General features: G+C 65.2%; 1 protein-coding gene across 4 annotated transcripts; it reads right to left on the bottom strand.

Annotated features, from left to right (window-relative positions):
- Positions 1–764: 764 nt before the first annotated feature.
- On the bottom strand, positions 765–9462 carry MIDN (midnolin). Of its 4 annotated transcripts, none has more exons than XM_055553099.1 (9): positions 8356–9462; positions 6528–7161; positions 5415–5502; positions 5156–5218; positions 3047–3175; positions 2657–2962; positions 2333–2477; positions 1866–2111; positions 765–1200 (listed from the first exon to the last, which is right to left on the bottom strand). In XM_055553099.1, the coding sequence occupies exons 2-9, from the start codon at positions 6758–6760 to the stop codon at positions 923–925; spliced, it is 1488 nt and encodes a 495-aa protein (XP_055409074.1). In that variant the 5' UTR covers positions 6761–7161; positions 8356–9462; the 3' UTR covers positions 765–922. The 4 variants fall into 4 exon arrangements, with proteins under 4 accessions (XP_055409074.1, XP_055409067.1, XP_055409061.1 ...); XM_055553092.1 differs by having other exon boundaries at positions 2333–2480; positions 8137–9459; XM_055553086.1 differs by having other exon boundaries at positions 2333–2480; positions 8356–9459.
- Between the last annotated feature and the right edge of the window lie 2030 nt (positions 9463–11492).

Below are 11492 nucleotides of genomic sequence, written 5' to 3'. Positions count from 1 at the left end.
TTGGGTGGGGAGGAAGGGCTGGGGGTGGGGCATCATCCCTGCCCCTCTCCCCAGCCATTTCTCTCCCTATTTTTCAAGAGATTCCCAACCACTATTGGCTCAGTCAGAAAATTAATAGTCTATAAATACCCCAAGCGCAGAAAAACGGGGTGGGGTGGGAGAAAACGCACAGTGCGTGGACGGCGGCGAAGGCTGGCGGCAGGCTCCCCTCCCTTTCCTTTCCTGGCAGGAAAGGGTCCCACACCCCAGCCCGCACCCCAAGGCAGGCTCTGGCCAGCCTCTCCCCTGAAACGGCTTTTCTTTTCCAGGAAAAAGGTACATGGAAAAGGAAATCAGGAACAAGAGTTCGAACATGGAAGAAAAGAAGCAATCCTTGGCCGTCATGGGCTTGGTCGCGGTTGACGCGCACCTGACCGCGGGGTTCCTCGCCCGGTGGTTTCAGAGCCAGGGTTTGCGGTGGGGGCTCTCCTCTCTGCGGCCCCCTCCCCTGTCTGTAAAGTGCATAATGAGGCATCTACGTTTTTGACTTAAACCTGAAAGGAGTGGGGAGGACGGCAGAACGGAAGGGGGGGGCGGCTTCCTTGTCTCCGCTCTCTCTCAACCATCTGGAAAGACTGCTACATATTTGGAGCTTGGGAAGGTGGGCGGGAGGGACCCAGTGCAGGTCGGGAGAAGGATGAGGCAATGGAGGAAGGGGCGGGGAGTGTGAGCCGAATCAAGGAGGCAGGAACCCAAGTCCATGGAGAGTTCGGAAAACCATGGTAGGAATTGAAATTTTAAAAAAGAAAAAGAAGAAAAAAAAAACCACCAGAAGGACACAGAACCGGGAGGGGGGAGCCTCTTGCTGCACCGACAGACAGCCTGCCCTCCCGTGTGAGGCCACGCTGGCGGCCACCCAGGGCTGGGGTGAGGGGCAGGGTTCCTAGGCCACCACAAACTCTGATTTGATGTCGGGGTTCACTTCTGGCTTCCAGACGGAGTCCTCGAAGTCAAGGCCCAAGCCGGCCGCCTCGCTGGGGCTGCCACCTCCCCCACTGCCAGTGCTGTCGCTGCGGCCGGCCTTGCGGCTGGGCGGCCAGTGGTAGGGACCGCGGGCATCACGCCGGGCCTTTCTGCGGAGCCGTTTCTGCTGGAGCAGCAGCTGCAGGCGCTCCACCTTACAGCGGGTGGCTCGGTTTTCTGTCTGCCGCAGCCGGTCCCCTGCAGAGGACGCAGTGGGCATGACCCTGAGGGTCCCTTGGAGGCCAGAGTCCCAACCAAATGCGAGGACCCCCAGTAGCTGCCCCTGGATATCAAGCCCAACCCAAGACACTCCCTCCAGCGAGGGAGCCAGACAAGAATATCTACTGAACTTTCCGTCAACTGGGGCTGTCAGCTCCATGAGGGCAGGGCTGGCCCAAGACAGCCCTTAGTGACTCAGCTGTCATAAACATTAGCTGCTCAGGCTGTGTCTGTTTCCCTTTCAGGACCTGGGCTCGGGGGCCCACTTCACAATTCTGAAGGACTCAGAATGTGTCTGGAATAACCAGGTTTTGTGGGGGCAGGGGGGTACAAGCTGCCTTTGAGCAGGAGAAGCTAACCCCCTCCCTCCCTCAGGCTGACTGGGCCATTCACAGTGGCTTCACCCACCATCTGGATAAGGTGCCCGAGGGGGGTGAGGAGGAAGTGTGGATGGAGCCCCCTCTGGAGGGCACAAAGACACTGTGTGCCCCAACACACACACTCCCTTCTCTACAGGCGCCTGCAGAGCAGGGCGAGCTGCAGCTGGCGACCCCCTCCCCACCACCGGGGGCTCAGCTGCTGGAAGAGGCACACAGAGGAGCCTTGAGAGACCCATGGAGGGGGGATGCCAAGGGGACACTTACCCGGGGGCTTGCACAAGCGGGCCTGGCTCAGGGAGGCCGGGGCCGCGGCCGCCAGCTTCTCACAGGAGGTAGTTTTGGGGCCGAGGTCTGGGGTGCACTGGGCGTGGCAACGCAGCTGTGTGAGTGATGGGGGCATGCCCTGGTAGTGCCGTGTGGCACTTAGGAGGTCATTGAGGATCTGTAGGATGGTCCCAATGTCCCGCCTCGGCCGCCCACTGCTGTCCTGGCAGTTGGGGTGCAGTGTGCCTGTGGGGAGACATGGATGAGGACACTGCAGTGGTGGATGTGTGGCCTTGGCAGTGCAGGGTTCCACGTGTACATAGGGCATCCCTGGCTGACTTGGGCACTTGCACCCCCATTAGTGGACGTGTGGCTGGCCGGATAGCCAGGCATGTACATGGCCACCCCAGGGAGCGTCTCATCCCTAGTGTGTGTGTTACCGCTCATGAGGACATTCTGACACCTACCAGAGAAGGTCCCTGAGAAGACCCCCGGGGCGTGGTTCACGAAGCTCTCGATGACTGCGCCAGGTTTGCGGGAGCGGGAGGTGGGGCTGCTCCCAGTGGGGGATGTGGGGCTGGCACCAGTGCTGGCAGCAGGGGAACAGTCCATCTGCTGATGGGGAAGGAGGGCACATGAGCTTGGGGTGTGAGGGTAACCCTTAGGGTTCAGGGCCAGATCACCCACCATACCATGCAAGCCCAGGTTGTGGGGACAACTATGGGATTCTGGATACAGAAGACATATCTGGGGGTCTGCTGTCCTCCTGCTGCACCCTTCCCCAGACTCACCTCGGGGCAGGTGGTAGAGGCTGAATGGGAGCGGAAAGAGCCGGCTGTGACAGGTGAGGATGCGGGGGCAGGGCTGGTGGGCACTGGGGGGACACGGGCGGCACTGGACACTGGCCGGCAGGGAGAGGACACAGGGGTGGTGGTCATGCTGGGGTCCCCGCGGGTGGCGGCAGCAGCAGCAGCCAGCACGTGGCGGTGCTGCAGCGGGGCATGCTGGGCTGCGAGCTGCAACTGGACAAACATCATGTGGTCCCCCACACGCAGCGCCAGGGTCAGCGGCGAGCGTCCTGACAAGAAGTCACTGACCTGCAGAGAGAGGCCCGTCAAGCCTAGGGCCCCAGCCCGCAGTGTCCCCAGCCCGGCCCGGCCCGGCCCCCCACGCTGTGTGACCTGGGGCCTCTCGCCGCCCCTCTGTGGGTTCTGGGGTCCCTGTCGGTGCCACGGATGCTTAAATAAAATGAATCGGTATTTCCGGAAGCCGCCTCCGCCAGCCCGGCCCAGGTCGGGAGCCGCTGGGGGCTGTGGGGGGACAGAGGCAGATAAGACGGGGGCCTGGCCCACCCTGGCCAACTTGGTTCTTTCAAGGGGAAACCGAGCCAGAGGGGGCGGGGCCCAGACGGCATCTCTGCTCTCAAACAACCCCCAGCTCACACCTCTCCTCACCCTCTCTCTGCCTGTGCACACTGCAGGGGCTAGGCTCAGGCCCCCTCCCAGCTAAGCTACTACTCGGACAGCGAGTGGGTGGAATTCCTGGACAAATTCTTGTCCTAACCTTTGCTTTCTCAAGATAAATATTTATCTGTCCTGGGCGGGGCTGAGGCTGAGGGGGAGGCGTTGCCTCTGCCAGCAGTGGGGGGGCCCTGACCATTCACTCTGTGGCCTTAGTCCCCCAAGGCCTCAATACAGCCCATGCAAACATGAATCTCCAACTTGGCAACCCCTTTGGAGCAGGTGAGGAGCCTGTAAGATCCCCCCATCTGCACTGGACCCCTCCTTTGGGGGCCCGCCAGCACTGCGCTCTCCCCAGGGGCCGGGATTGTGGGGGGGGGGGGTGGAGGTTTCTGAGAAATGACACAGGCCGGGATGACTCAGAACCACCTCCTCCTCCCTGCTCTCTGCTGGCAGCGGCTGGTGTAACCTTCCCTACTTTGGGGGCCATGGGGAGGAGGCAAAGGAGGCGGACAGAGTGCACTCCCCACTCCCTGCAGCCCCTTCTGCATGTGCCCTCCCCGGCCCCAGAGATGCCCTTTGCAGAAAGGGCCTGGGTGGGTTTGTAAGAGTGGCTGCCCCCCCAACTCCACCCTGCAACTTCCTCCCAGGGGAGGGCGAAGGGGCAGGCATGACTTGGTGCCAGGCAGGGAAGCAGTGCTGGGAGCCCAGTCACTCCGCCCAGCGCCTCCCCGACTCCCTCCTGACGCAGGCACCCTGGGGCGGATGTGAACCCAACACGCCCCAGGGGCCCCCTGCCAACCACAGCACCGCCCCCCTCCCCAGGAGCAGGGAGCTCAGGTCACATCTGCCCCAGAAAGCACACCCCCAGCTGGCTCCCGGCTCTCCCCCAACTCCTGTGCCCCTCCCAGTGGAGGACCACCCAGCTCCCAGGGCCCCTCCTCCTCCCCTGCTAGCCGGCTGGCAAGGGCAGGACGCAGCACGCCGGGGAGGGGGCGAGGGCCTCGGGGCAGGAGGAAGGGAAGCCGCTGAGCAGGTTCTGAGGCCGGGGGCCAGCCCAGCCAGGGAGGCCGAGGACTTGCCACCCCCACCCTGGCAGCAGGCAGATAGCTGAGGCCTGTGTCACCCTCCTGGGAGGAGGGCCCCACTGCCAGAAAAATGAGGAAAGGAGGGAAAAAAAAAAAAAGCTGCAACAAAACCGGGAACCCTGTGTGGGCCAGCCCCAGCCTTCCTCCTCATCGCCCTCCCGCGCTTACTAAATATTTTCCTAACATCCTGTCTGGGCTGTGCTGGCCCCAGGGCTGGGCGCCCCCACCCCCTCCCCCTTTTGGGGCAGAGAACAAAGGCCAGAGGAAGGAGGGGTAGGGTGACTCCCCACCCCTCACAATGGGGTCACAGAAGGCGGAAGGAATGTCACCCAGAACTACCCCCCTATCAGAAATGTTGCTCTGGGGAAACCGCAGTCTGGGCAGGGGGAGCTCCACGACAAAGCTGGTGGGGCTGGGGACGCAGGCCCGGGTGTGTGGGAGTGGTGTGAGAGCATGGGCCAAGGTCACCCCGCAGGCAGGCTTGTGAAAGCTGGGCCCCCTCCCCCATGGAGGCCACCGTGGGAGAGAAGACTCTCAAGGTCAGGTGGAAAGTGCTGGGGGGGCGGGGAGGAGGAAGAGGAAGCTGGGTGACCAGGCCAAGCTGGCACGAAGGCGGAGCGGCGCGTCCCCTCCCCTTCCCACAGGCCTCCTGGGAGCACAAACAACCCCAAAGCTCTCCGGAGTGGCTGGGCACTCCACCGGTTGCCCCCAGGGGTGGGGAGGGCGCTAGCGCGCATCTTACCTGGGTCTCCGTCAAGCTCTCCAGGGCCTGCATCACAGATTGTTCTGGCCTGGAGGCCTGAGACTACAGAGAGAGGAAGGAAGAAGAGAAGACCCTGAGGATGGGCCCTGAGGAGGAGTGGGGTGGGGTGGGGTGGGGTGGGGTGGGGTGGGCAGCCCTGCAGGGACGGGGTTCCGTGTCAGTGCTGGGGGGTGTGCTCGCAGGGGAGGGGGCTGCCTGCTAACGCGGGGCTTCGGGGCTCGCTGCCCCAGCCATTTACCATGAGGCCCGCCTCCACGGTGGGCACGAGCGTCAGCTTGCTGCCATCCCCCACGCCGAATTCCTGCAGCTTCCCCGAACTGAGCCGGCTGAGGGGGGAGGAAGGAAGAGGGTGAGGCTATGCCGCCGCCGAGACAAGGCAGGGACTCGGAAGCAGAGTCCGCGGGGGAGGGCTATGCTTATGTGGTAGAGACAGAAGTCCATCGCCCCCACCCCTTCCTGGTTTCCAGATCCAGGGCCCCGAGTTTGTCTGGAGGGTGGAGGTCAGACCCTGGCAGTCCCATGCTGGCAGTTCAAACCCCTTATTCCAAGGAACCCCAGTTCTGGACTGGGACACTCCAGTTGCGCCTCAGCAAGGCACTTTTTCACCATCCAGGCACAGCGCGCCCCTTGGCACCCTCCCCCAACCCCGGGGCCGCCCGCTTGTAATTCAACCACCCGGGCCTGGGCTGTCCCTGCGGGCCAAGCGCTTAGCCTTTCGGGGCTTTGCCGGGCGGGCTCCCCTCCTCCCTCCCTCCCTCCCAGGCGCAAGCCGCCGCCGCTCAGACAAAGGAGACCCTCCCCCACCCTCCCCTCCCCCACCGGGCCCCTCCGCTGGGGATGGACATTGCGTGTCCCCGGAGGCCCGCGGAGGGAGGGCTCCCCGGCCTGGAGGCGATTTAAATGGCAGGGGGGAGGGGTAGACTGCGGAGAGGAATCGGTGGCGAGAACAAAGGGGGGCAGAGAGACGCGAGTGGGGGGTGAAACAGCCAGACGCAAAGGGGGCCGCTGAACAGATGCGGAAGCCAGCGGGTCGCAGGCAGAGGAGGCCCCCGCAGAGTCCCCCACCCCCGCAGCTGGGACCCCCTGCTCCTTCCGGGCCTCCTGCCTTCCCGTGGGGGACGCCGCCTAAGCCCGACCCGAGGCGCCCTCGCAACCGCCTTTGTGCAGCGACCCCGGGCGGGGGAGGGGGCCGAGACACGCAGGCCGAGCAGAGGGCGCCCGTGAGCGCGCGGCGCGCCCCCGTCCCCCGTCTGGCCGCCCCCTTCCTTCCCCGAGCGGCGCGCTCTTTGTTCCCGCCCCGGGGCCGGGGCCCGAGGGGGCGACGCGGGGGCTGGGGGCGCGCGGTACCTACGTGTCTTTGTGGAGCAGCGCCAGGCGCTCCTTGGGCACTTTGAGGCGTTGGGACAGCCGCTTGCGCAGCCCATCCACCGTCTCGTCGGGGGGCACCGACAGCTCGTAGCGGGTGCCTGTCGTGCTGTGGATGGTCAGGCTCATGGGCGCCGTCTCGGCCGTCGGGCTCAGCTCGCAGGCGCCGCCGGGGGCCCCGCGCCGGCAGCTCCGGGCGCCGCCGGGCTGCGGCTCCATCCCCGGCCCGCGCTGAGGGGCTGGGGTCCGCGGGGCGCCGCCAATTCTCGCCGCGCCTCCGGGCAGGGCGGGTTGGGGGAAGAGATCCCAAACTGGTTTCCTCTGCGTCCCTGGAAGCGGAGGGCACCGAGCGTCCCTTTGGAGAAGCTCCCAGGAGTGGAAGGTGAATCAGGAATCAGAAATCCGAGTGGAGCTCCGAGGTCGCGTCGGCTCGCCGGGGCGCCTTCCTAGGTAGGGACTACACTCCCAACTCCTTTACAGGGCGGCGGCTCGGGGAAGGGTCCCAGAGAAGGGGGCGCCGCTCACCCAGCCGCGCTCAAGGATGTCTGCTACTCGGGCCGTGCTTCCCCTCGCGTCCCCTCCCTTAGCAACAGCCGTCGCCGCCGCCGCCGCCAGAGGATCTGGGGGTGAAAGTAACAGAAAAAAAAGTTATAATGTATCAACGTTCCGAGAGGCGGGGCTGCCGCCCCCTCCCATTCACTACTTACTCCGCCGGCCCGCGCCGACCAATCAGCGTGCGCCGAAAGCCCAGCCGGCAGCGCGGTCCGGCCAATGGGAGCCACCGAGGCACCGCCCCACGTGGCCGCGTGTGCCCGCCCCTCTCCCCGCCCCCGCCCCGGCGGCCAAGCGGAGTGCGGCGGGGGCGGGGCCGGCGCCGCTCCGGCCCGCCCCCTCCCCGCCCCGCCCCGCCGCAGCCATTCATAAGGCCGGGACCCTCAACAAAGGGCGGGCGGCGGGGCGCTCGGGGCCCTAGACCCCGGGTTGGGGTGGTTTGCCGTGGTATAAGGCGGCGGCCCAAAGCTGGAAGAGTAGGAAGCCGGGGCCTCCCCCTGTGCCCGTCCGGGAAACCGCTGCAAGCGGAAGCGGGACGCGATCCCCGCGCCTCATGGCTGGGTCCCCGCTGAAGGACTCGCGGCAGGGTCGGCCTGCGGCGCCCACTCTCCCGAGAAGTTTGAAGACCCTGCACGGGGTGGAGCTGCGGGCGGGGCCTGCACTCCGGTGACGTGGCCGCTGCCGGACGGCCCCTCCCGCGCCTGTGCCACCTCGCGTCCCACCCCCGTCCCGCGGGCCGGGCCCGCTTCCCGAGTCGCGCCCGCCCGAGCCGTGACGTGACGCGGCGTCCCCGGCTGCGCCCGCGCGCGCCGCTCGGGGCTGCGGTGAGTCAGCAGCGCTGGCGCGCCCTCTGCCGGCCTCGCCCGGGAGCGCTGCCCAGAGACCCGGGCAGGGGGCGCCGATTCAGCCCGGGGTAGGGGGCAGTCAGACGGGACTGCGGGCGTTAAGGGAGCCCAAGAGCGTTAAGCCTCTGTGTCAGTAGACTGGGGCTACACAGTCGGAGAAACAGAGGCCAGAACGGAAACTAACTCAAGGTCACTCACGGGGAGTGGGAGTGCCCCGGGGGCGGGGCGGGGGCAGAGGTCCAGACTGGGCTCTGCCGGCAGCGCCGAGTCCTTCCCATTCCGGTTCCCAAGGGGCTCCCCAGGGTTGGAGACACCTTGAACCCTGCCTGCTCAAAGAACAAAGAAAAGTAGGGCACCCTTAAGAGCTTAGAGTGAGAACCCTCTTCTTCGGCCAGTGAGGTCCCGCCCCCCACTCACCGGGAGCGGCCCGTCCGAGGTCCCAACTGTCCTGAGTGTACCCACGTCCGGGACGAGTACACGGTGGCGGAGCCGGTCTGGGGCTGAACGGGCGGCCCCCGAGCCTTTATCCGCACCGCCTTCCCTCGGGGTGGAGTTTAGGTGGCCAGGGGGCGGGGGGCCGGGCGGGCGGTGACGCAGGCTGGCCCCCGCCCCTGCCTGTCGGCCAGGGCCCTGGGGCACCGTCCGGCCTGGGCCACACGCCCCCCTAAGCTTCGCCCTTTTAAACGGGGGGAAGGAGGGGGGGTGTAGCCCTCCTTGAATGCTACGAATCAAGGGTCACGGTCGGCAGCGCTGACGACTGAGGGCACCCGCACTCCGGCCCCCGCCATAGGGTTTTGGGGTGCACGGCTGGATTTGTTGCCCCGCCCCTTTCCTGCTACCCCAGGCCCGGTGCTTCCGCCTGGGGGCGCCAGCATTGGGGAACGGGAAAGGGTGCCTGAGTCAGCGGCCTGCGTCCAGGAAAACAGGCCCGAGTCACCTGCCTGCAGTGGGGGTGCCCCAGCCAGCTGCCCTGGCCTCCTGCATCCCTTAACGGTGACCTCAGAGGGTATTTATGGAGCGATTCACCAGCTCCAGGCCTGCCCTGTGCATCCGTCATTACCTGCTGGGCTTTGTGACTCTGGAGGGCAGTGACCTTTATGAGATCCTGTGGTATGGAGTAAAATACAGCAGGTCTCTCCAGAACCCCAGGGATACAGGGCCCTCACCTAAGCTTGGCGATCAACATCAGCCCATTAGGTTAGCTCACCTGCTGGTGTCCAGCCTTGGCTGTGGGTGTACTCACCCTACCCATCTTACAGATGATGAAACCGAGAGCATACAGCCATTGGTTTGTCTGCAGCTTTGTCCCTGCAGGTTGCCTCGTGTAGGCTTTCTAAGGGTGACCCTGACTGAGGGCAGGGCCCTCTCTGTCCAGAGGAGGGGGACCCCAGGCCACCCCTATCCCCTTATCTGCGCCTCCCTTTATCTGACCCAACCACCTCCACCTCCACCCTTGCCCTGGGGCCCCTCCCAGGGCTGTGCTCCTTTCTAGGATGGAGCCAGTCCTCATCCTGCTCCCACCCAAGGCCCCCCAGCCTCTGCCCCCCACCCTGTCACAGGCACACCCAGACACTCCCAGTCACATAGGATCAGGGCTGGGCCTGAGGGATGGACAAGAGCTTGCCAGAGACAGAAGACCTCCAGGGAGGAGCAAGTCCACGACAAGCACAAGAGGCTTGAAAGAGGGCCCCAAGGTCAGGTGTGGGACCAGGCCATTGGCCTACATTCAGGGAGAGCAGGGAAGCAGCATGGGGGACGTGGGCTCTGAAGCCGCAGCATCTGAGCACAGTGGGACTCCAGGGCGGGCAGGCCAGGTGGGACCCTCAAGTGAGCAGGTGGCACTGGGTGGGGGTGTTGTGGAGACCTCAGGTGGGTCTCTGATCTCACCTGGCTGGGTTCCTCTGCCTGCAGGGGAGTGGGCTGGTCCTGGCATGGGGCCCCTGAAGGTCACACACACAGGAGGGGACCAGCCCCTGCCTGGCTTTTCAAGTCCAAGTTGATAAACATGCCAGATCAGCCTGCTTCAGGCTCTCCTTCTCAGAAGACCCCTCTCACCTGGCTGCTGGTCCCAGGTTGCGAGCACACTCCAGATATGAGGGCATCCCTTCCCGGGAAGGAGATGAGCCCTTGGGCACCACCTAGCCTGCACTCTCAGTAGGGGGTCATGGTCCCTGGTTCCTGGCCCTGTGACCACTCCCACCCCGGGTGCCCTGACCCCAGGATAAGACCTGGCCTGTGCCGGCCATCCCTGCAGTCTATCAGCACAGGGGTCCCCAGGCCAGGCTCCAAGCCTTGCCCATCCCTCAGGGGGCCTGCTCTGCACTGTGGGGCCCAGCTATGTCCCAGTCCCAGAATGCCGGAGGCAGGTTCCCTGGTATCAGGGCCGCTGCTTCAGTGGTCGGCGATGGTCTCCTTCCGCAGGCCCCCTGCCGTGTCCTCACTCTTATTTATAAACCAGATAAGAAGCTGGCCAGGAGTCGGAAAACCTGTGCCCTAAGCCGGGGGGCGGAGGGGTGGGGCGGGCTGCACCTGAGCCCCCAGAGCAGTTCCAGCTTTATCTGAGCTGGGGGTTCTTGGGCAAGTGGGGGCCGGCTGCTTGGGCTTCACCTGCCCAGAAGGATCAAGCCTGGACAAATGCCCGCTTCAGAGCTGCAAGCTGGCATGGCAGCTCCCGGGACACCAAGCCTCAGAAACAGCCGTGGGACAGTCATTCGCACGGGACCATGACACAAGACCACGCTGCCCATCCGTACCAATGAAGAGCCCTGGAGTGGCCTCTCTGTCACCTTCTGGCTGCCAGTGACACACAGGGAGGCCCAAGCTCTCCCACACATTCACTCCCCTGGAATCCCCTGCCCGCTCTGCTTGGACCCAGACCCAGGAAGGGGGCAAGGCGACTCCTGCCGGCCATCTGAAGCCAGCTCCAGGACACCCCTCGGTTACAAAAAAAGGAGTGACTGGCTGAAGGAGGTGGGATAGCACTGAAGCTTCCAGGTGCCAGGACCGCCCCCGCCCAGCCACCCCACCCATCTGGGGCCATTCCAGGGGCCGGGGTGCCACGGAGGTGCCAACACCACCAGGGACTGGGCGCCCAGCCAGCTGGGGCCACCCACAGGCCAGGCGAACACAGGGCGGGGCCTCCATGGGAGCAGGCAAAGCCAGCCCCTTCCCAGGGCAGCTAGGGCGGGGCGCCCGCGGGGCACACGTCAGTCTGGAACCTGGTAGAGCCCTGCTGTCCTCTGGGCGGCCCAGGCCCAGCCCACAAGTGGCAAACCACACCCCTGCCCACCATCCCCAGCCCCAGCTTGATGACCTTTGCCTGTCCCCACCCTCTCGGGATGAAGGCCAGAACCCAGCCTGGTTTTACTAGCAGTGTCCCCGCCCCCCCAGCTTACTGCAGACACTCAGGATGTTTCAGGACACAGCCTGCGGCCCCAGGAAAGCTGAAGCTAGCATTCAGCACCCCGCCTCAGTGGGCAGACACAGGAAGCCAGCGAGACGCTGAGCTGAATCCGGAGCCCACCACCAAGCAGGATAAAATCAGCATAAACAAG

Source organism: Bubalus kerabau, chromosome 1 (assembly GCF_029407905.1).
Source record: "Bubalus kerabau isolate K-KA32 ecotype Philippines breed swamp buffalo chromosome 1, PCC_UOA_SB_1v2, whole genome shotgun sequence".
Classification (NCBI taxonomy): domain Eukaryota; kingdom Metazoa; phylum Chordata; class Mammalia; order Artiodactyla; family Bovidae; genus Bubalus; species Bubalus kerabau.
This window is presented reverse-complemented; position numbering and strand designations above follow the sequence as displayed.